Raw genomic sequence first — 24,721 nt, forward strand, 5'->3', positions numbered from 1 at the left:
TTTTGAGAGGGGCCGGAAATTAGGGACTACAAATTATTAGAAATTAAATACATGATTAATGATAAAAACTTCATGAACACTACGGAAAAAATTGTAATTAATTTATTTTATAATTATTATCAACTATAGGTAATACGTCCGTGGTCGACCGCTGTCGATTGTTCGTAAAAACATTAATCCTATTTTCGTAAGAATCTATTTCTGTACGATTACATAGTTTTTTTTTTTTTTTGTCGGGAATCGTTTTACAATATGAATAATAATACTAATTGAATTCCGGTAGTATATTTTCCAATTGCAAACTAATCTCATCGGAAATCTGTAGACGGTTACAATGTGATCGACGCCCGTATGGCTATTGTGAATTACGAAACATGTGCGTGGCGTTATAACATCGTGACGGTGGTAGTTCTTAAATTAAACAAACATTTAAAGGGAAGACAACGGTATACGGAGGCATTGCACTGTAATCAACTGTTCGATGGTGCGCAACGGTAGCGCATGAAATACAACAACGGTCGGACGTTCGGGGCACGCGAATAACAATAACTGTATAATTATTGTGCTTTTGGAATGACGCGCGTGAATAGGACCCGGTACATCGTCGGACCGAAGGAATTTCGAACAAAAGTTTTTTCGGGCAAAACTTCGGTACGATTAATATCGTAGCGCACTCGCTCGTAGACAGAAATTTCAATAATTTATCTGTGATACAAAAAGCTTCACGTGCTGCTTCAACATTAGTGTATATGTGCGGACCGTAAAACCCAACGGATATTACGTACGATCGTCCTAGGATCCATTATTTCCGCGGCAATCGCGACCTTGATGTTATTTAAATTTATTATTTGAAAAAAAAACTTTTTTTTATTGTTTTCGACCGCGCGTCAACGCACGGACATCGGGACAATGATTATCGCGTGCTCAGTAACACGTACCAATGGTACATACATATTTTTTTTGTAAATAATTTACGCTGTAATGTTTCGCGTGCATGTGACGTGTACACTATTATTTTATGAATGTTTCGACGTTTGAGGAAATCCGTGTTAAAACGTGTTTCAGCCGTTGGAACATCAACATTTCACGTATCAATAAATCAGTTGGTAGTGTAAAATAATGGTGTATTTCATTGCGCGACTGCATTTACTGAACTGATAAAAAAATACTGCTCACTATGGTAGCGATTCGTTATGCTCTCATCACGTAAGTTTTTCGGCAGCGCGTGCTCATTATGTAACGAAAAAATCAAATTCCACTGAAACACATTCTTTTCTTCCGCACCCCGATCGCCACTTTTTTCCACTTAATTGTTACAATTAATCGTACACCATCCGACATCGTTAGCATAGTTGATTTACGTTTCGTTTTGCACTTTTTGCTTTTCGGACAACGAATTCCACTTAGGTATTTTCAATGACAAACGTATCTAATGTATACGAATATATTATACTCGTGCACCGATCACAACGTATTCCTAAAAAAAAAGTCATCTTTTTAATTAACACTTATTTTCTCGATAAATTAATTGGAACCATAATTAAAAAGTAAACTCGTTTAAACAATTTTATGACACTACACAAATACAAACAATATTTATTTTGTTTTATTTTATTTTTTTAAACAATACATTTTGATTTTTACCTTTTTTCTGTTTTTTCTTATTTTTTTATTTGAAAAATTTATCTGTACGATTTCATGAGCGAAAATCTAATTTCAAACAAGTTGATAAATATTTAAATGCATTTATAAAACATTTCAAGGACTATTCTACACACATGTTCAACATATAATATATATAATTGCTTAAATATTTAAGATTAATATATTCAAAAACTGAAAATTTTGGAAAATAGTCTCACGATATAGGTACACTATTTTTATATAAGTCAGACAATTTTACTAGGAAGTTCTATCTTTCTACGTTTCGAATGTCTTGAAAAGGATATATCATTCGATAGTCCCACTAACACATCCCAAAAATAGGTTTTTTGGTATTTTTAGTACCTTGTTAACATTAATGAAAAATAAACCGTTAATAATTATTGCTAGAGATATTTTATTGTAATGTGTAACATTTTGTCAGGTAATACATTTTTACCCTGATGGAATACCAACCCACGATTATTGACATTAAAAATTGGCTCATCAATTCTGGTCCATCGAAATCTCAAGACGCCAAAATTGTGCAACGGAGCCAGACTTTCCGTGAAAGAACTGATGTCAAATGTAATTGAAGAAACAATAATTAATGGAAAATGTATAGTAGAAAATCCTGTGTTTCAATGATTCCCATTGATTTTCTTTTCACATTCCCAGTGCGTCTTGCTTTCGCAATGACACTCAACTCAAGGGCAGTCACATCGCTGTCTTGGGTATGTCATGCATGGAAATCGGATAAAGAAATAATGCGATGTCGCTTCCTTGTGGGTTAGTTAGTACTTACGTTAGCTTTATTATTGTGACGGGTTGAGTAGGTGTTGTTTAGGCGGACAGTAAAAGAATGATTTGTTAGGTATAATTTTATTAAAAGAAAATAAGGGGCGGGTATGAACTTTTTTATTTTGTAAAATAGTCCATCGTGTCAAATCCGATCAAAGGCTTGGAAGATGTTAAAGAATACTGCTGTATAGAATTGTCTTTTTTTTCCACGGAGCTGGATATGATATAAATTGTTCTATGTAATTGATATATTGTTGTTATTGTATTGTTGAGTGTTTTGATCTGAATCCAAATTGAGTGTGTGGTATTAAGTTTTTTGGGGAAGCTAGTGAAAAGAGCCTTTTTAAAAGGATTTTCTCAAACATTTTAGAAAAGTTTGGTAGAATTTTTATGGGTCTGTATGAGGCAGGATCTTATGGAGGTTTGTTGGTTTAGGGATTAAAATAACGACCGAGTGTTTCCAGGTGCTTGGAAAGTATAATAGTCTGAAAATGACGTTGAATATATGTGATAAAAAAATAATCATTTTGTTAGGTAGATTCTTTGCAATAACATTACTAAGTAGATCATGACCTGGTAATTTTTTAATGGGTAGCTTTATGATAATGTACTCGATTTCTCCAGGAGAGGTGTTTTTAGCTGTAAGTGACGTGGTAAAGGGTAAATTGAGAGAACTATCCACTATTTCTAGTTGTAATACACGTAGCTGTATATCATCAGGAGTAAAACATTTAGATAGGTGTTCAGCAAAATATACATATAATTAAATGTTAATAACAAAATATTTTTTTGTTTACGTTTCAGTATTTCACACGTGATCATACAGGCATTATCGTGCAGACATGATACGCACGCTCGTGTGTGTTTGTGCGTCCAATGTACACTGTGGATCTATGTGGATCTATGTAGATCTATATGAATCTACACTGTGGACCTTATGCACACTGTGCATATTGTGTAACCGTTAACCAATTAACTACCGTACCGACTATTATATTAGATATCGCAGTATCATACGAACACGATTAGCCATGATGTTAATTTCGTAACGATAACGTCCTAATGAGACACAAACGGGTCATTTCGGTATCGTCGTCACATAATTGTTGCTTTTCTTATTAATACTGTCGTCACGTTCAAGTCGATCGTAATGCGCAACGTATTAAAGCATAAGTATTTATTTTATTTTCAGCATGAAAAACACAACAAAAAGTCCTGAAAAGTAACAAAAATGTAAAAATTAATTCAACCACAAGTATATTTTAATGTGATTGCTAAAATGAGAGAAATATTAAATATTAATTAATACTTAGAGTAACGCGAAACATTTGACGACATCCCTCGGTCGATTATCGTGTTCACTCTGTGATGATAACATAAATCTCGTATAAACGATTTGAAAACACTACTTGTCCTACCACGCCGGTAGAAATGATTTCACTGGATAACTCATGATGCGCGGACGCAAGATCAAAACAATTTTTGGAACTTTTGATTTTCTGCGCAACAGACATCGGTCGTTATTTCGTACGACGTGGTACTTTGTTAGTCGCACGCGTGTTGATAATAGCATTGTGTATTCACGTCCATTATCGCGTTGCAATGGGAACTATCTGTAAAACTTTATTAAAAGAAATAAAAATAATAGATCTTCAGTGCTCGTTTCAACGCACCTGCTGCAGCGTAGTACCAACAATACGATAAAATTGTTTTGATTAACATAAAAACAGGGCCAAGATGGAACTACAACCCGAACCACCTAAAGCATAGACGTATAACCTAACGCAATATTATACAAACCTTTTTTGATACACAACCTTCAAAATGATTTATTTCAATGAGGTTAATCCCTACATATAATAATAATAATGATATTATGCAAAGTATATAACTTGATATTAAATTTTTGTCGGCCCCCTAATACGATTTCGTGACTCACACGTTGCGCATCACTGGTCTAATGCAACAGTTATGATTCATACAAAAAGTTGTTCCTACGACAAAACTAATAATCTATACGCTATGGTTATTAAAAAGTTTATCGATAAGGAGAAGTAGAAAAATTAACTTGTGTGATTAAAAATAAAAATAAATTTTCCTTATGGTAATTATATAAGAAAATGCCTATAACGGTTTGGTCTTCAATACAGGATGGATCGATGATTGAAGAATATCGCTACGTCAACTTGCGGTGTCATCTATCATATATCGGAGTCCACATGTTTTCGGCAGCAGTCACTAATTCGTCGTCAATAGTTTGAGTCAACCTGAGAGGTATGTAGTGGGAACGTTATCTATGAACGACCGCATAAAAAGTCTATTTTGTTGTAAACCACGAAATCGCAAAATCGTTACCGCCGATGAGGCGATATAAAAAATATACGTAATTTATTAAAAGTAACTGTTAAAAATGAGTGTGTAGAAGGATCGCTAAATTTGTATAGACTTGTTGAACTTGATATAATGTGATAGTAAATACACTATACCTAACGGTACAATACAAATGTGTCTAATGTATTGCATAGTATTAACTGTGAATATTATTATAATATTTACGCATACGAATCATACTATTATATTTTACCAAACATATGCATCACGGTATACGGAAAATACATGTTTTCCGTTTATGAAAATTTGCACAGTCCAAACCCATTAATAACAAATAAAAATAATGGTTCGAAACTGTATACAGCCAAATAAAATGAAAAACAACGAATTAAAATCATATTAAAAATCTAATTATTTTCTTGTCAACTCAAATGAAGCTCGTTTATCGTTCACCGTGTAAGTACAAACAATTACAAATCGATACTGTGGTATATACATTCCAAATTAAACGCACAATGAACTTCACAAAGAAATATATCAAATTATGATAATGGATTTTGAAACCGACGTAATAATGTCAAATTGAAATGTAATATTATTTAAAAACATATTAAAAATTTCTTTACGAAGGGCGTATTTACAATTGATGTACAGCTTTCATCGAACAGGTTAAAAAATATAGCGTTCTGTATATTTTAAACATAAATCATAAAATTAATATGACTTATCTAAGAACGTATATTGTACGATAAACGGAAAAATCCTGATGAGAATTATAAATAGCTCCATATCACAAACAGTGGTCGCAATATTTAAATAATCAATGCATGCACTAGATATCTTGAACAATTTTGACCGATTGTTATTTCTTAATGTTTTATGAACGAAAAATATATTTTACGCTAATATTGATCATTGTTTGATACCTAATGAATACGATGTCGTACGTTTCATGATTCTTTTTTTGATGTTTTTGTTTAAAAAAATTGTGTGTACTTTGAATTGTATTAAAATCTTAGGTATGTCAAACAGCATTCTTTAACTTTCAAGTGCATATTTATTTTTTATTTTTGAGCATTACGAATAATGCTAATGAACCTTGTAGAAATATACAAAAACATTAATCAATAGAATTTATAAATTAGCAACTATGGCCATTGTAAATGTATTAAATGGTTCCATTTTCCTACAATCGATCGTACGAAAACTGACCGAAAACTTTTTACCACGTGACAGCTTATTGATAATATAATATGAAAACTTTAACCGATATATGTTTTGTAACACGCTAATCGTTGGAACGTTTAGCAAACCAAAACGGAACAAAAAAAAATAATAAAAATTGTTCACATTTAGTAAATAACGGTTTTTAAATAAAATGTTAGTTGTACTCGGAAGAAATAGTGCAGCGAATTGATCGTGTTATTTACTCCGTATATTTTTCCACAACGCTGTTTTTTGTGCGACATTTATAAGAGTACTCTTATATAGATTCTCCATCAATTTAACATCAGACACAGCTGGAAGTGATGAAACTTTATAAAATTTACTCTTTTTGTCAGCACTGCATGCACCAGGGCCTTACTTTTTTACCCGTTTCAAACAAGACACGAACGTATTTAATAAAAAGTGCGTTTCAAATACGTCTAATATTTTTCAACACAAATCGTCAGTCTAACGGCGTTTATATTTGGAATTCACAAATTAAGTTTAAGATAATATCACTTTTATCTCAGACCGAAATTTATTTTAATTGAATTTTAGTTTACATTTACCTATAATAAAATGTTCACAGTTCGTGATTAATGGTGGCATGAAATGTCGAATAAACTTTTCAACTTTTTAAATATTGCAAAGCAAACGAAAATTAATTTCAAACTCGTACACGTTTGTTTGTTTGCTGAATGAACAATACATTACACCACTATTTACCACTTGTATAAAACTCGTAGAGTTTTGAACGTGATAATCCACACTTCCTTGTAATTTTACCGTTCCTGCAATTCAATGATAGTGTTTGAACATTTAAATATTTCACTAAATCAAAACCATTCAACGTGTTCTTATCATACTTGAATGCAATCTTTCAACAATAGGTTCCCGTGACTTCACCAGTTCAGGAACTCCAAAAGTTAACAATAGAAGCCTTTCATATATATTTAAATAAAATGTTTTTAACCCTGAACTAGACCAATATAACTTTAAGGAACTATGACACTCTGTACATAATTTTAATTTTTCCACAGTCCATATACTGTTTTAGAAATTATGATTTTTTTTGTATACCTGGTTAAATCAATATTTATTTTTCAACTAAATGGTACAGTTATGATTATTCGACAAAGTATATTTATTTTATTAACTCATACATAACCAGGTGGTTTTAAAATCGATGTTGGACACTTTATTTAAGATTTTGCGGACTATGAATATAATATAAACGTTTAATTCTTCAAACTGGAAAATGTAGCAGGATTTTTCCAAGCAATAATCTACTCATATGATAATTGTCAATTTAGCCCTGGAACTAAACATATTTATATACTTAAAAATAAATTCTTTTGAATTACATTATAAACATTTTGATATTTTATATCGTTTTATACAAAAAAAAAAAAAAAGGTTGTATTCATTTTACTGCCAATCCGACGTTTCATCGAACACTAAGTAATATTAAATACTCGGGTTTCGTATACGAAGTATCAAATTTTTAAATTAAGAAATTTATGGTGAAATTCATCATAAAGGAGAGTTACATTTGTGACGTTGGTAATATTGAAGTATTATTTTAGAGATAATATTTACTACCTAGGTTGCGTGCTATTTATCAACCATTTGGGAGTCAGTTTGGCCGTAATCACTGAAACGATTGGGAGTCGTTTTCAATTTACACTGGCATGATACAGGAAGGTTCAACAATTTGGTTTAACTACTGAATACAAAAGTAACAGTAGTTTTAGTAAATGCACACTTTCGGTTTATTATTTTGAGAACCCGATCAACCCCTTACGCGGATTAATTCGTAATTAAGATTTATCGGGCAGGATGTTCCCTTTTGATAAAAGAGTGATTAAACTTAGTAATCATTTAGTATATGGCTATACTTCCGAAGACAATGGTTTCAATCCTGAACTAAGGGCACGCAATTCAGCGAATACTCAACAAACTACGACAAATACGTGCGAATCATTTCACTTGTATTTTAATGAAAACTTTTATTCCCACTCTTCTCAACCTCAATACTTAGGGACAGACATTCAAACCAAAACTTATATTAAAACCAGGAGCGGCTCGTCAGGGGAAACTTTGAAACTGTGTCTCTCCTTAAAAAAAAACAGCTGCTCGTAGATAATAACTATTTTAAAATGTATAGAAATATTTTTATTTTTATTGAAAATACTCGTATATTATAGCGTTCTCTACATTTATTATTATAAATTTATGGCCGCAAAATATAAAACCTATACATTTGGATAGAAACACTATTTTAACAATTTAGACGACGGTCGTCGTTTCAGTGAAACTGACGTCCGACAGGTTCAATCGTAACATGTAATGGTTTGGTTTGTTGGACGGAAGGGGCAGGGGAGAATAATCCACGTATTACAAACGCTATTGAAACTGGGTTCAAGACAATAATTTCCATGCCATCGCGCCGTTGTTAGTCGCTGTGCATCGTCATCTACAAATTCGCAGATAAAAAAAAATTTCAGAATTGAATTAGTTTATAAATAAATTTACTGTTAAATTAAGTTGAAAATATTAACTAAATATTAAATTAAGTATTAAGTATAATTAATTTTCCAATAAAAGGGTTTTTCTTGTTCGTTGTTGTACAGAGTTTATGTTAAATAATTTAAGTCTTCCCAGAATATTTACTTCGAGCCGCTACTGATGAAAACCATAACAGCGTAGAAGCATTTTAATCACGAAAAACTAAAACAAAATGAAAATCGTAAAAAGTATGCGAGGTAATTTTAAAAAATATATTTTAAATAATTATAGATAAATTAACTATACTTAGGTAATATTTTATTTTAAAAATTATTGAATAGAAAATTTTAAAAAAAAATTGTAAAAAATTAATTTGGGGACATTTAAAATGTACATCGGGAGAAACGGGAAATGTCTGCAACAGATATATGATATATTATGTCATCTAGTAACGACACAATTTACTAAGTCGCTTGAATTTACTCCGAGAGTACAATTATATTAATAGACGTTTAATATTCACTCTCGAAGGATTCCGATCAATAATTGTAGGTCTAAAACCGCATGACATTTCAATTTCTTGAAAATCATTTTTGAAACATTAAAAACTCCGAGTGAAAATTACTGTTAAGATGAGACCATGAATATCTTATGTTTGTAAATCTAGAAAATATTGTCGACTGTAAACTCAAGATCAATTTTTGTAAAAATACAGCACGCTCGACTGTTTTTTCAACGCTACATACGCAATTTAAATATACAATGTACCTTACACATGTATATCTCGTGTTATCTCGCGAACTGCAGCGAAATATCAAGACGCGTGTACATTCGCCGAGACCAGATAACAACGTGAAACATCTCTAATTCGATTATCACATTGTTCTGTGCGCACTTATTTTATAATATTAACCACCGGAGAAAAACGTGCACATTATACATCATTGACCTTTACCAGGAGGTTTTGGACCGCAGTTCGTAGTCCAATGACGTACGTCCGTTTTAACATTGATCTCCGTGTCCGGTCATCGTTTCGTTATTATCGTCGGTGTCTGGTGGTGTAAATAGCTCAATCACAATGATCGAATCTGACAAGTTGCGTGGTAAACGATATGAAATGTGTGTATAAATTGGTAACTAATTTATTGCTGATACAAAAATCGTTAATCAGACGCGAAGCATAAACATAATAAATCATAGCAAATATACAACAGCAAAAATTAAATAAATATAGTGAGTAAGTAATTTATCCTTTTCGGCTATCAATATGATAAATGGATAACGGTGTAACAAATAAAATAAAATGGAATAATAGAAAAAGTTCATTATGGTGTGGAGTGCCTTTTCTATAAACAACGAGAACCTAACACGTAGATATAAAAGATAACATACAAAAATAAACCTCAAAATAATTATAAAAACGAATTTGCGGTACTGTGGAAAAATAACGATTTATAGATTATAATAACATGAATTTGTGATATTGATAGAGCGCAGCGACATCTAAATCATTCGATATTAATATTCACAAAACAGTCAATTTACAAAAATTGAGATATTATGCGATATGTGTGTGTGGTGCGCTTATACATCGCTGACCGTGAACGTGTGCGATTACCTATTATATGATATATTAAATAAAAATGTGAACAATAATCCGAACAAACCATGTGAACGCAGTTACGACGCGGACGACCATAGTAAATTCGGATTGTGAATATAATCGGCGATCTTTTAATCTCCTATTTCTCTCTCTCTCTCTCTCTCTCACACACACACACACACACACACACACATCAATCCCTCTCGACGTTATACTTGCTAAATATTAAATATAATAATCTGTATATAATAAGACATCAGGGCCGTAAAGCACTGCACGAATTGATCTTTACTCAATTGGCTTTCGACAAAAGTAACAAGTACGTAACCGTTACGTGGATACGCGTCAGGTTAAATTTTGCAACCGAACTTCCGTTTCGCATTCGTTTTACCGGTAGAACAAATCGAATTACTTGCTGGTGGAACGCATATGCGTTACATTGTTAATTTTACGCGTTCGGCGTTTCGTATTCAACGTAATCTCGATACGAGCAATTAATTACCAGCTCCGAAGGGTCAGAAACGAGGAACGCGTCGACGTTTCGACACCGTCGGTTAGCCGGACATTGCAACAGCGGGATGAAAGAACGGCGCTAGGATAAAGAGATAAGAGAATATGTCTGTATTATGAGAGATTTTTGCGGGTGAATGCGAAAAATCGTTGAAATAAATATCGAGTCTTGTCGAAGTTTCGCGGGACCATGCGTCAGTTATATAAATGAAAATCGATTGAAGGTACACGTTAAATAATTCACGAATCGATTTGTATGAAATCAAAGACTACATTGTGCCACGCGTATATTAAAGACGTTATTCGCGATCGATTTCAGGATTCCTCGACATTCCGACCGTAGTATACCAAATAGGCACACAGACAAATATTTTGGTTTTTTCTTCGTCACGCGTTGAAATGTTAAATTTTTACCGCTATTGCCTATTAATGATACGACTTTGGGTCATTAGAATTGATAATTATTTATTCTGGACATACTTGCGATTATCGCACGTCAAAATTCTAGCTACACTTCGAGATGGTACCTTTTCAAATGCCTGATGAGACATCATCGCAAGAACGAACGCGAGTACACCTGTAAGACCACGTTGTCGCTTTCGATGTGGTCTAGGTTGATTTTTCGTGTTTCGTTAACACTTAAGTTTAAAAAGTTTTAATTCTTCCGTTAAAATCCTGAAATCAGCTATAACCCGAGACCTAAGACTCAAACATGCAGCTTCACGTGTCCACCTGTTATATGGTATCAATACAGCAATCTATTTGCAGTCGATTCGTGATTTGTGAAACGTAACTGATGGGTACCTCACGATCGTACCGGTTTTGAAAAATGATTACTCCGCTGCGGTTAACATATTTCCAAGGCGTTCGATCGTAATCAATAAACGTTACACAAAATGTGTTGCATGTGTACAGTTGCGTATAAAAGTATATAAAAGCATTAAATTACCGCGGTCCGACTGCCTGATAAAACGTTAAAACCCGATCAATCTAACTCGGTTATATGGTGATAAATAATGGAAAAAGGACGAACCGTAGGCCGTATGAAACGCGGTGCGCATTAAAATGTGCCAATGTTTGCTCAAAAACCATTTTAGCTTAAACATGCATTATTGATTTATACAGTAATTAAAAAATGTCGAAAGTTCTGTACAAATGATTCCGCTCCCGACTAACAAACCATCCAAATTCCTTAATTTCAACGCTAAATTTCGAGGCCATTCCTGGTGATCCTCCTTGTATGATAATTAAAAATGGTATCATGACTTAAATCTAAACAAATAGATAAATTATAATCAAAAATAAACAAATCCGCAAGCTAAGTGTCACCATTATATGACTATTTTTTTCATGTGCCTTATACCACAAATAATATATAACTGCACATATGTTTATTGTAATAATTAAAATATTTATTTTTTGTTTCTAAATAATATTAAAAAAAATGTAATCCGTAAATTTACGTAATCATTATCAAACATCGTTTTATGTTTGAAATATCAACAGTGGTATTAAACAAAATATTTTACTCCCACAACGAAGCCAAACAAAGCATCATGTTCTAGATGCTCTAGTATACTCGTATCATTATTTCGTTTATTAAAACCGCAATTTTCATAAAACTTACTTCAATGGATGGATGGATTATAATGAATTTCTTAAAAGATTTTAAAGAATGGTATTATAAAGTACTTACATATATATATATGTGAAATATTATGTCAAACAAATTAATCTAGTTGGTTTCTATGGTTACGGTTACAAATAATTTTTTTTTTTTTTTGTGTTAACAGCCCAAGGGTTGGATAGCAGCATTCTGATGTTGGTATAATTTCCTTACAAATTATTAAAAACGAATAATTACATGGAAAAAATTAGAAAATTAAGTAACATAAAAAAAAACATGAACTACCTAACTAATGATTTCTTGGGTCTGATTACTGAAGAAATTACTGTCATCAAATTAAAAATTACACTCGTAAATGTGGTATTAATTTACATGGTAAATATAAACCTTATGTTTTCGATGCTTTTTTTTTATCAAAAAATTAAAAAATACACAAGTATCGAGTGATGATGACGTAATAAATTCGTTTACGCTTGTCGCATAGGACGATTTAATTTCGTTAAGTTCAAGTCTAGTATTATTGAGTGGACAAAGTAAAATAATACGTTACCGATAAATTCAAAACTCACGTTCCTTCGTACCAAATTTCAAGATTCTGAGTTCACGGGAAGTACCCTGTAGGTTTTGATTCCCTTGCGAGTTTCAAAAATTTACGAACATTTGTGGCATTAACATCTGTATCTTTTGATTGTGTTGGTTTAAAAGTTTGATTTTTTCAGAGCTCTAAGAAACAATAGACCTGAGTAGTTGATATAAATGTCAGCTTGATAAATCCACGCGTCCTTAGAAAAAGGGTCTTGACAGATGGACGGACGAACAACAAAGTGATCCTATAAGAATTCCGGTTTTTTTCTTTTCAAGGTACGGAACCCTAATGAGTCTGTTGTCGCCAAAGACGAGAAAATAACAAAGATAGCTATAAATAATTAAGTTTTGATAAAACCTTGTTTCCGTGATAATATCAAATAAAATTAATATATCTTTTTCAATTAATTATGATCAATTTCAAGCGCATATTTTATAGCTTTATACAAGAGTATTTAAGACCGTATTTTGAAGATTTCATTTTGTTCTAATAAATCCATTCCTTCATAACGTGTAATTATATCGATGGGGCATTTATACATATGGTACTACAACCGTACATCAGTCCAGTGTGATCGAACGTCACTGGTCAAATGTTAACATCGCGCCTGATGGCTTCAGACATCCGTCCGTATAAATTTATATTTTTTATACTTAAATAATATCGCTTATATTTTTCAGTACTGGAATGATGTAGTTGTTATCTGATCGGGTGATGCTGAGTGATGAACGGCGACCAAGAGTTGGTGACCGTCTTGGCAGTCTGCGGCGTAGCGGCCTTAGCCGCGTTCATAAACGGATACGTCTTATTAGTCATCCTTCTCTCCAAACAGGTAAGATCATTATATTATATTCTGTAACTGTAAACATTATTATAATTTATGTATATGTGTGCGCGTGTGTGTATTTAATATCATCCGTTCAAGTCATCACGTTTTTTTTTTATGTCTTTAAACAATAAAAATAGTTTCGTGACCATACTGTCATATGAACTTCATTATTTCAACAATTGGTGAAAACCGCAGTTTTCTTATCATCCCGTACCGCATCCCTTACATTACGTTTATACTACAAAATATCATCTTATAACCCGTGTAAAAGAAAAGCGTTTTAGAAAATTCAAAACTTACACTACAGCATGTCTATGTTGTACCCATATTCTGACTCCTTTTTTTAAAAAAAAAAAAAAAAAAAATCTAATCAGTCACAAGACTCAAAATATTTTTAATATTTTTTCGCTTTTTTTTTTTTACTTCAATGGCATAATATTTGTACATAGAAACAAAATATATTTTTTCGTATACATCATATTACATAAGGCAATTTTATTTTTAATATTTATCTATTTATCAGTACTCGATTTCGAAGTGGTGTATTGAAACTGCCGATTTCCCAAGAAGAATATTTTTCTAAAAACGTTAGGACGTTATCGATTAGATTATACTGAAAAAATTTGTGCGTCTTTGTTCAAAAACTGACTCGCGATTTATAACGTCTCGTCGGCCGTTCGTCCGAAACAAACAAAGCTATTCCAACAAATAAACCATTAGTCCAAGAAAATATGGTTGTGTCGATCTATCAAAATATTTTATTGTTATTCGACCAAGTTTTGTCCTGTCAAAATTGTCGAATTCAATCGTTTTATTTATTTATTATTTTCATTTTTTTTTTCTAGATTATGAGTGAAACAAGAAATGTATTGGCTTTACCATTATGTGTTATTTTTTTTGTCTTTGTACACGATTTCAACCAGAAGGATTGTTCCGATCATCACCAAATAAAAATTAAAATAAAGGAAATGGGTTCTAATTAATACTCTGTGAGGGGGCTATTTTATAAAATTCCCAAACAATTTTCTTAATACTGTGAAACTTAATGAAAACTTATAAAAAAAATGGCAACATTTACGGAATACCAATTTTTGTTTTCATCATAACACAAAAAATAGGTATCGTAGAATCTTAAAATATTTACTAAATTCTTATCTCATTGTTTTTTACGGATTGTTAAACTTCAAAAGATTTTTCTGAACTATTTATAGAAAAATTAAATGTTCATGTTTTTTAGCTTCTTCTCAAAGATTATATATACCTCATATATATATATATATATATATATATATATTACTGATTCACGAAATAAAATGGAGTTTAATTTAAAAAAAATGTATGAAAATTTGAATGTTAAATTTTGATATAAATATAAAAATCCACTACATCTTTATAGTCAAAATTCATAACATTTTTAAATTTAATTTTCTTTCTGGTTAAAAATTGGATACCTCAACATTTTTAATAATAATTTTTTGCAGCCAATAAAAAAAAATTGATTAGATTTTCACAAAAATGTTTGATAAATTATACAAATTTATATTTTGAAATTGAAGTCGAATATTTCAACGAATTCCCATCAAATTATATTAGTTATTTGCTTAATATCATTTTTTAGTTTAGCAATCTTTTATTGAAATTCATGTGGTTTTTAGGTACTTGAAATTGTTGATTTTTACAAATTTTAGATTATGTTTATGAATGTTAAAACGTTATAAGTTTAACCAATCTTATTCAGAAATTTTATTCTCCTACAATATCAATGATCTTGAGACATAGAAACTGATCCATGTGACTTTTTTCATTAATTAACTCTTAATTAAGAATAATTTTTTCGAGAGCAATGGTACATTGGATTCAAGATTAAAAGACCACTACATTAATACTTTCACTCATCTCTATAAGTTACCCGACTTAGGAGTGTCGGCTCTCTTCTTATGTTTTATATTATTTATTGCTACCGGGTTAAAGTTGTAGTAAAAAAATCATATTTTGCCATTTCATAAGCTTTTTTCTCTTTTTATTGGTCCAAATAAAACTGAATAAAAAATAAATGAAACGATTAAATCGTATTTTAAACCGACTGCATCAACGTTTACTAAATTTATTTACATAGGACATGTTTAGACCTTTTGCGTAAAAAATTTAATTTAAAATTAAACATAGGTATATAGAGTATACAATTTGTTATTCAAAAACTAAATGTAGGAATTTATTTATTGTTTCAAACAAATATCAAAGAGAGTATACAATCAAGGCGATTATGAAGAAATAATGTAAAAAAGTTAATTAATACGTTTTCAAACAGAAAATTTAATTACAACTACCAGCATTACTCCCGTGGTATAATAATAATAATAATAAAAGTTAGGTCGTACTGACCCGAAAAAATAAATGTTATATTTCATCGTTTTACGAGTAATTTAATTTAATGATTGAAACAAACAAATATTAACACTGGTAAACAATTCGAAGATTAATATTACGCTCATTGATAAGTCTTCGACAAACTAATTAATGGTGAATTTGGAAATTAATTGTTTCGGTGTGACGGTTTATACAAAACGAAATTTTGTTTATTTATTAATTTCTAATAGAAAAGTATGACAATTAGTAAAGTAGAGAGAAACAAACTCGAGACCTTCGAAATGTAGTTTTATCGAAAAATGCTTCAGAATAAATGGACTGAAAGAGTGACAAATGAAGCAGTATTAACTAGAGTAAAAGAAAAACGACAATCGTGGCATCATAGTATTAAGGTTAGAAGATATAATATGCTAGGGCACATATTACGCTATGATAGTTTAACGAAAAATGTCATAGAAGGTGACGTAGGTTATATTGGAAGCAGAAGGCCAAGGATGGAATATATGAAAAAATGCATGGTTGACATAGGAAAGGATAGCAACAAGGAACTAAAAAAATTAAGTTATAATAGTGAAGCATGAAGAACTACAGCAAACCAGTAAAACGACTGAAGACGCGAAGAAGAAGAAAAGTTTGGGAAAACGTTCGGTAACGCACTACGGTACGACTGGGAATCGTGACTTGCAAATTAAATCGGATTTTCGACTAAAAGTCTACGCTTGCACAGCACGTCTCGCGGAGCGCGTCTAACGTTTTGAGGAGAAAATTAATTTTGAAATTTGCAAAATCGTTTTTTGGTCATCTCGGACCAATGCGTGAAGATCGAAAACGGACGCTGTATAAAACGATTTCGGTTTTAATTCCACGCGGGAATCGTTCCGATACGGAACAATGATGACGCAGTCTTCGGGTTCGGAAACTCGGTCGAGCGGAAGCGTGGTTATTCGTCCAAAACGTATTTGTCTTTTCTAACGTACGTGCAAATCGCGCTGAGAAGAGTTGGGTCGTGACAAGCCGTTTTGATCCGATACGGACGACAAGACGTTTTTCTCGTTGCATGATATGGTATCTCTTGTTCAATAAGTTCATTAAAATGTTATACCTACACGCAGTGGCGTATCAAGAGTATGACGAACTGTGCCTATGCCAGCGGCGCGAATTGCAAAGGAACGCGAAATCGTGCGAAAGTCGTATTTTTATCCTAAAATCAAAATTTTTCTGTTATACTTTTTGAAATACATAGATGTTGTCTATTTGTACACTCTACATTTGAATTTAATGATGAAATTATGAAATAGTATAAAAGTATTTAAATAAAAATATTCATATGAAGGAATAACCGATGAATTTGCCAGTCATAAAGCGAGAAAAGCAAATTTTCAAAGTTTAAAATTAATACTGTGATAATAACTTAGAAATATAAATTGTATACTTAAAAAAATAGTAAAATTATTGGTTAAAAAAAATATCATAATATCAAATTTTAATTGGTTAAAAAGCGTTGTTTTCTAAGTTTGCCAGGAATGTTAACGAATCTTTCTACACCACTGTCTACTCGTAAACGATCGCAGCACCGATTGTGTTCTTTTCTCTTTTGACCATCGCGCGCGTTACGTGTTTGCCCGTCGCGACGTCATAAGAAATTTCTTCAACATTTTTTTCGGATCGAATGTTGCGGAGAAGCGCAAGTTTAACCGTGTCGCAGCCGAATAACAAATCGGTCGGCCGACGGAACCTTTACCGAAACGGCTAAGACATCTCATCGGCTTTCGCGAAATTCCATCACCCCCGGGTTAGTCCGACCCGTCCGTCGTTGACGAGTCGAAGTGAACGGAAATGGATTCTGAATTTCAATTTTACACGTCGCAAACCCCGTTCGATAGCCCGGAATTCGACGGACGCGGTTTTACGCGTAATGTTTTTGGAAAATAAATTACGAGTATATATTTCCGAAAACCCGTCGATATTCTTTCGGGTGGTGCTTCGCGGGCGACTAGTTCTTAGAACAACACTTGACCCGTGAACGAATGCGTTCTAAATGTAATTGTATTATTGTCGAAACGTCATCGGTCGACCGCCAAAAACATTTCCACCGAATGACGTAACCGAACCACATCTGCCCGCTATAATTGCATTTCGTAAGAAATACGAGAACATTTTAGTCGGAAATGAGTTTTCTTTTATCGTATTGTCGCGTTGTTTTTCTACCGTTTTACTCCGGTCCGTGCGTTACCGACCACGTGACCTATTATTACGTTTAATAAATGTTTAATTATTATTTTTATAATCATCATTACGATTTTCTTTTCCGAACGTATTCATTACATAACCGATTAAAAAGTAAATCTGAAACGTTGTGCGAACAACCTAGAAAATTATTTCTCAGCGGTGATGGAATTGATGTATAGGTATCGTAGTAAATCATATTTTAATTCGAAGAACAAATCAAAGCAAAACACCCAATCTATAGTATCGTTTTGGAGTGTTGAAAACAAACGATAATAATTATCGTTTGTCTCCAACACTCCTAGACAATTATTGTACATCGGTTTACACGTTCGATCATTGTTCAATGTTATTACATGTCTCTTACAATCGATCATCGGTGCAAATAGCTAAATCGATACAGTCGCAGTTGTCTCATGAATCCGACGAGTTACGAGGTGTATGAAATAAAATGTATGTAATCGTGCATAATTATTACATATTGGTGAATTTTCACTAAAAAAAAATAGGAGTAACTAAAAATAGTAAGCGCGTATAAATTGGTATCCATGTATTGCTAGAAAATTATCACCGTTGTGAATACCGAAAAAATAAAGTCTACCTCATCGGTAGTTTTTAAGGACATTTTAAGAGAAATGTTGTTTCCAACGATGTGTGAGAAATTATTCCAATTTGTTTTGCCTGGTGTGAGAGTAGAGTAACATTTTGGGTGGATAGTTTGATTGTGTAGAGTGAGTAAGACAGGAGTATGATCTGTAGAGAGGTCGAAAGAATTTGCTATGTCAAAATTTGTATGGTTAGGTAATATGTGAATGAAAAAATTAATGTTCTATTGGAGTGGGCAGGCCAGTAGGTTGGTCCAAATGGGAATAGATGTTTAAGGTTGTTGCTTAGAAGAGAGTTGAAAAGAGAGCGACCTCTAGTGTTAGTTATTCTAGAGCCTCTGTTTTGGTGTTTTGAGTTGAATTCTACACCTGATAAAAACGTATTTCCAAATGTTTGAAATTAGAGATTAAAGTCATCGATAGTTATTTTATTAGTCTGATATGAAGGACAGTATACTGCAGAAATTCTAGTAGGAATGTGATTTATCAATAAAGAAATGTTTGTAGCTTGAAGGAAAGATATTTGGAACGGCGGAAGAGCAGTATGATTTATGTTACGTTTTATTAGGATTGCAGATCCAGCATGTGCTGTACGATCAGGATGATCACAGTGATGCATTGTATAGCCTGGGATTTGGAATGAGGAGAGTAGTGTTAAGTAAGTTTCACTAATCAAAATTATGCCTATTTGTTTATTGGTGATTAAGGCTTTAATTTCATTTTTTTATCTAGTTAGACCATTTGCATTCCAAAGAAAAATTTTAATAGGAAGAAGGATAGTTTGATTATTTATCATTTTTTGAAATGAGGAGACTATTTATGAAGATGGTTAGAAAAGAAATAAGGGGATTTATTAAATTTTTGAGATCATCAAGGAAGGAGGAGAGTTTTGGTGGGGGAAAGTCGAGTTCTGTTGGATGCTGTATATTAGAGTGATTTTTTGGATTTTCAGTGGTTGCTTGTGCATATGATTTAATGTGAGGAGTTGTAGAATTTGAAATAGAGTGAACAATAGATTATGGGCTTACATTAGTATGTTGCGGAACTGGGTGATCTTGTCGTTTGGATAATTTTCTTGGTTGAAGTGAGGCTTGGAATTCCTTATGAGTTGGACAACCTCTGTAGTTTGCGGGGTGGTCGCCAGCACACAGGGCGCATTTGGGTGGAAGGCTGGAGGATTTCTGACAGGTGCTTTTTACCACAACGCACATATTTAGATTAGTGATTGCAGTAGGATCTTGTATGACCAAAACCTGGGCTACGAAGACATTGGATAGTTTGTTTGTTTACTCGAGGTTCTTCGACTTTAATTTTAGTGAATATCAAGAATTTAATATCAAAAATTATTTTATTATTAAGGGCAGATTCTAGATCGATAAGAAAGAGGGGGATAGGCGATTTGGTACTGTGTTGGATAACATTTGTTATTCTTTTTGGAGTATAACCGAGTAACAGTAGTTCTTTTTTAATATCTTCAATCGGGGTAGTATGATATAAATTACGCACAACTACATGATATGCTCTATCCTCTTTTAATTGATAAGTATGAAAGTCTGCTTTGTTGCATTGTAAATATTTTATAACATCCCGGTATAAATCTGGTAATCGGGTAGCTAGTTTTACACCGTTTATTGAACTTTTATAAGAAAACTGTTCACGCTTTGTTACTTCTTTGATTATATTACAGAGTGCATTAAAATCATTTACTGTACGAATGAAAATTGGAAGGGAGATGGTATTACTATGGTGGGAGTAGGTGCCCTTTGTTCAGGTTCTAGCTCCATCTTATTAGAATTGTTATCAAAATTAACAGATTCCTCGATTTGATTTGAAAACAGGAAAAATCGGTTTTTTGAGACATATTTTTGTTGGTGGTTAACTAAATTTGGTGATTGATAAGAAACGTTTTGCTCCAGTGGAGGTGATGAAACCATCATTTTAAATTGATTGTGTAGGTGAATTAGGTGATTTATTTGGCGCACTCTGTATACGTAACTCTTGGATAATTAGTGGGGTGATGGTTTTAATTTTATCCGGCATGATGTTGTTAGTGGTTTGTTATCGTGAGATAACGGCAATTACGTGACGTCCAGACCGTACTGATTTATCAATGACGAATTTAATTAGTTAATTATTTTATCAATTTTGATACCAGAAATAGGATAGCGGAGCTCCTATACGTTTGAGAGATTTGCAGTTTGGCTGGTTAAAAAATTGGTACTTTTTTGAGATAGTGTGTTTTTATTAAAAAAAAAAACAGGTGAAAATACAATTAAAGGTAGTGGAGCAAGATAATAGCAACGGAGTACGGTATTGCATTATTGACGGTCGCGACCGAACTGTGTACATAGCATTTAAATTAGTTTTATTTCGCGTTTATATGGCACACGACAAATCACAAGAAAACAGCAAATTAAAAATAACCAAATCGTTGATGGAAAATTTTTGTACGGATTTTGATTTAAAATCGGTTTTCGTGGTTTTCGGTGTGCCGTAGAATTAATTTTAGTCCTTAAAGAGTTGAAAATTCCACTGGCGTGGAACGATGTCAATGGTACATCGACTCGGCCGCGGTAGAATAACCTAACCTCTCCATTTTACAGACGAGTTCGCCAATCAACGTGTTGCTCACGCACTTGAGCGCCGTGGACCTGATCGTGTGCATCGCGGTCCTGTTGTCTATTTTACCGGAAACGTTCAACCAGTACGAGAAAGTCGCCCCGTGGTTATGCCCGGTTCACGGATTCCTGTTCAACTTCCTGCACCCGATGGCCATCTGGACGGTGTGCGGCCTGAACTGCGACAGGTCGGTATCCGGAACTGAGGGCGTAGTCAAAGATTATTTTTTGGGGCTGGGAAAAGGGTTAATATATTTTGCCTGTATTTTTTATTACCTGTTTACTTACCGACAGAGATTTTTTTTAACGGGAAGGGTAAACCTAACCTAACCCCCCCCCCTAAACCGTACTTACGTGATTGATCCGAACATCATAGCCCGCATAGTATGCCAAACCTAAGCCGAAACATATTATTGCTCACGTACATTTTAGTATCACCATCCCACAACGGGTTAGGGGTGCATCAAATGGATATCATTTGAAGGGCGAAACAATACGGGTACTCAAACAGTCGTCGAAAGCGTACAGGTGTTACAGAGATCGACTTTACGGGCGTTTCGTGTCGAATTTCGAAATTGTAAATAGACGTTTTCGAGTACAATGAACTATTATCCTTTCCGTGTATTCGAAGCGAAATGTGTACGATAATTTCGGTATCGTTGATCGAACGCATGTTGTTACGTTCTAATTTAGACTGTAGGAAAAAATCGATTGGCCAAAACCGTTTCTGATCGAGAAATAGTACTGCACGAGTTTTGTTAATTTTAACAGATAAAACGAACAAAACAAATGTCATTCGCACACTTTGTTCAAAGTAAAATTACAAAAACTTTTTTTTTTCTATTAATTGATTAATAATTTTAAAAACTTCGGTAGACTTCGGACCACTACAAAAGTTTTCCTTTATTTCATATAATAGTACCTATTGGATATTTTATAAGTATTAAAAGATATGTATATAATTTAACACCATATTTAAGATATATTTCTCAAGCTCGAAGTAAAAACTTTCACCTTACCTTACGTGTTCAATACTCACCATTACCGAAAGTGCAGTTGACATTTCTCGTTCTACTTTGGAGAAATAAACTATCTTTAGAAATCAATCCGTGAGATCAGACGATATTTCAAAAACATTAACTGATTAATAATTGTATAATTGTGTAATCGTTGTTGTCTGTCGGTCTTCTTTTTCAGATATTACGCGATCGCGGCACCATTGCATTATGGCACTTTAGTGAACAGCCGCAAAATCATGATGGGCCTTTGCGGCACGTGGATTGTGTGCCTGTTGATCTCAATGCCACCAGTTTTCCGGTTAGTTCCTTACAGTTATCAACCCGGCTTGCCGGTCTGCACGACGGATTTCAGCAAAGGTCGAGCCACAATATTTTACAGCATTTTCTACACGACCGTTACACTAGTACTTCCTGGTGTCATCATACTCGGATGCAATATAAAGGTTGGTTGTTCGGAACTTAAAAACTATGTCGACATTAACCGAAAAACATTAATGAATCAAGACTAAATAATTAACTAGCTAACATTCTGCGAAACAAATTTCAACTGTTTTTTATTTTTTTCTTTGCGATCCAACCTACCAGTACTTATTTAATGCGAGTATTTATAAAAACGTTTTCGTAGTTTTACTTCTTAGAAAATAAAAAATAGTTCTTAATATTCTGCAAGTCACTAAGCACACACTTGAAATAGGTGACAATATCCATTTTCAAAAGTCTCCGAAATCTTCTTTTTTTTTGTAAAACTTTAACATTTCCCAAAACGTGACGGCACTGTCAATCCGTAGTTTTTATAACACGGCTGCAAGAAAAAAAGGCAATAATAGAAACATCCGTTTTACGAAACATTCCCGGCGACCACGATGGCTGCCGTCATTTTCTATCCTCGAACTCGGCGCTTTTCCATTCATCAACGCGCTGCAAACCCTATATTTCCTTTACTCGTCGCTAACAAACGTATAAAAATTTTTAAAACCAACACGGATCGTGCACCAATGCTAGAGGACTGCTCACACGCACGTCAAACGTAATACGATGCAACGCCTATAGCATCAAAACAAGATATTTCCGTCGAAACGTACGATGCACTATCACTTTGACCCAGGGGTGGCCAACTTCTATAGACTTGCAATCGATCTCCGAGTATTTCTAAGTCGTCGCGATCGACCAAAAAATATATATTATAAGTACATGCACGTTACACTTCTTTTATTACTTTTAATTCGCAGTTTCACACTACATGTATTTTAATAAATTTGATTACAAATTATTACTTTTAACCGATTACTATTTATTACTCTAACTATACTACTACTTTTATTATTACCACTGTTAATATGTTAATTTAATCATTCAATGAGATGTTTGTGCTTGAATTCGATTTGATAATTTCATTTTTATATTCGTGGGACATACGAAGATACATATATAACATTTTATTAGTTTACTGAAAAAAATTGAAAAATTGAAGAAAACGCGAAAGGGTGTCGCGATCGACTGGTTGGCCACCCCTGCTCCGACCGTGCGACACTAACCGACGCGATATCAACAAACCGCGCGGAACGTTCGAACCGTGTTTAGGACTTAAAAAAAAAAAAATAATAAAAGCGGTTTGACATAAATGTTGTTTCGTAAAACTGGACGTCGCGCCCGCAGGTATTCACGATCGCCCGGTACCACAGGCACCGGATAGCGTCGGCGATCTTCGAGGTGACGCTGTCGGCGCAGGTGACGATCACGCACCAGCGGAACCCGTTCTTCCTGCCGACCGCGATGGCCAACAAGCTGCGCCGGAACAACGCGTTCTCGGCCGTGTTCCAGATCATCGGGTCGCTGGCCGTGTTCTACGCGCCGTACTACGCGGTGTCCCTGTACGAGTCGCTGTGCGCGGCGGTGGGCGCGGCGCCGCGCACCGACCCGGCCGTCAAGTCGCTGGCGTTCGCGCTGATCACCGGCTCGGCGCTGTGCAACGGGCTGCTGTACGGCATCAAGAACAAGTTGCTGAAGAAGACGTACCAGAACTACCGGCGCAAGATGATGACCAAGTGCGAGGTGAACCAGGAGATCCAGGCGCGCACGCCATCCGCGTGCGGATCGCGCAGACCGTCGCTGACCCCGGTGGCGGCCGGCCAGAGTTGCGGCACCGCGGCCGCCGGCTGCGGCGGGAGTGGTGGCAGGACCGCGGCCGCGTCGTGCCGCCGGCAGTCCAACGTTAGCCTGGCCGAACCGGTGCCGGCCGCGGCC

General features: G+C 34.0%; 1 protein-coding gene across 1 annotated transcript in view; it reads left to right on the top strand.

The window, feature by feature from the left end:
* Window positions 1-24,721, top strand: part of LOC112687534 (5-hydroxytryptamine receptor 1D-like) — a 165,784-nt gene that overhangs the window by 139,294 nt on the left and 1,769 nt on the right. Inside the window, exons 3-7 of the mRNA XM_025560278.1 lie at window positions 4,593-4,716; window positions 13,494-13,645; window positions 21,444-21,646; window positions 22,656-22,920; window positions 24,134-24,688. Of these exons, the coding sequence (XP_025416063.1) occupies window positions 13,538-13,645; window positions 21,444-21,646; window positions 22,656-22,920; window positions 24,134-24,688 (1,131 nt within the window). The 5' untranslated portion in view covers window positions 4,593-4,716; window positions 13,494-13,537. The remainder of the gene's footprint in view (window positions 1-4,592; window positions 4,717-13,493; window positions 13,646-21,443; window positions 21,647-22,655; window positions 22,921-24,133; window positions 24,689-24,721) is intronic.

Source organism: Sipha flava, unplaced genomic scaffold (assembly GCF_003268045.1).
Source record: "Sipha flava isolate LNK unplaced genomic scaffold, YSA_version1 356_pilon_pilon, whole genome shotgun sequence".
NCBI lineage: Eukaryota > Metazoa > Arthropoda > Insecta > Hemiptera > Aphididae > Sipha > Sipha flava.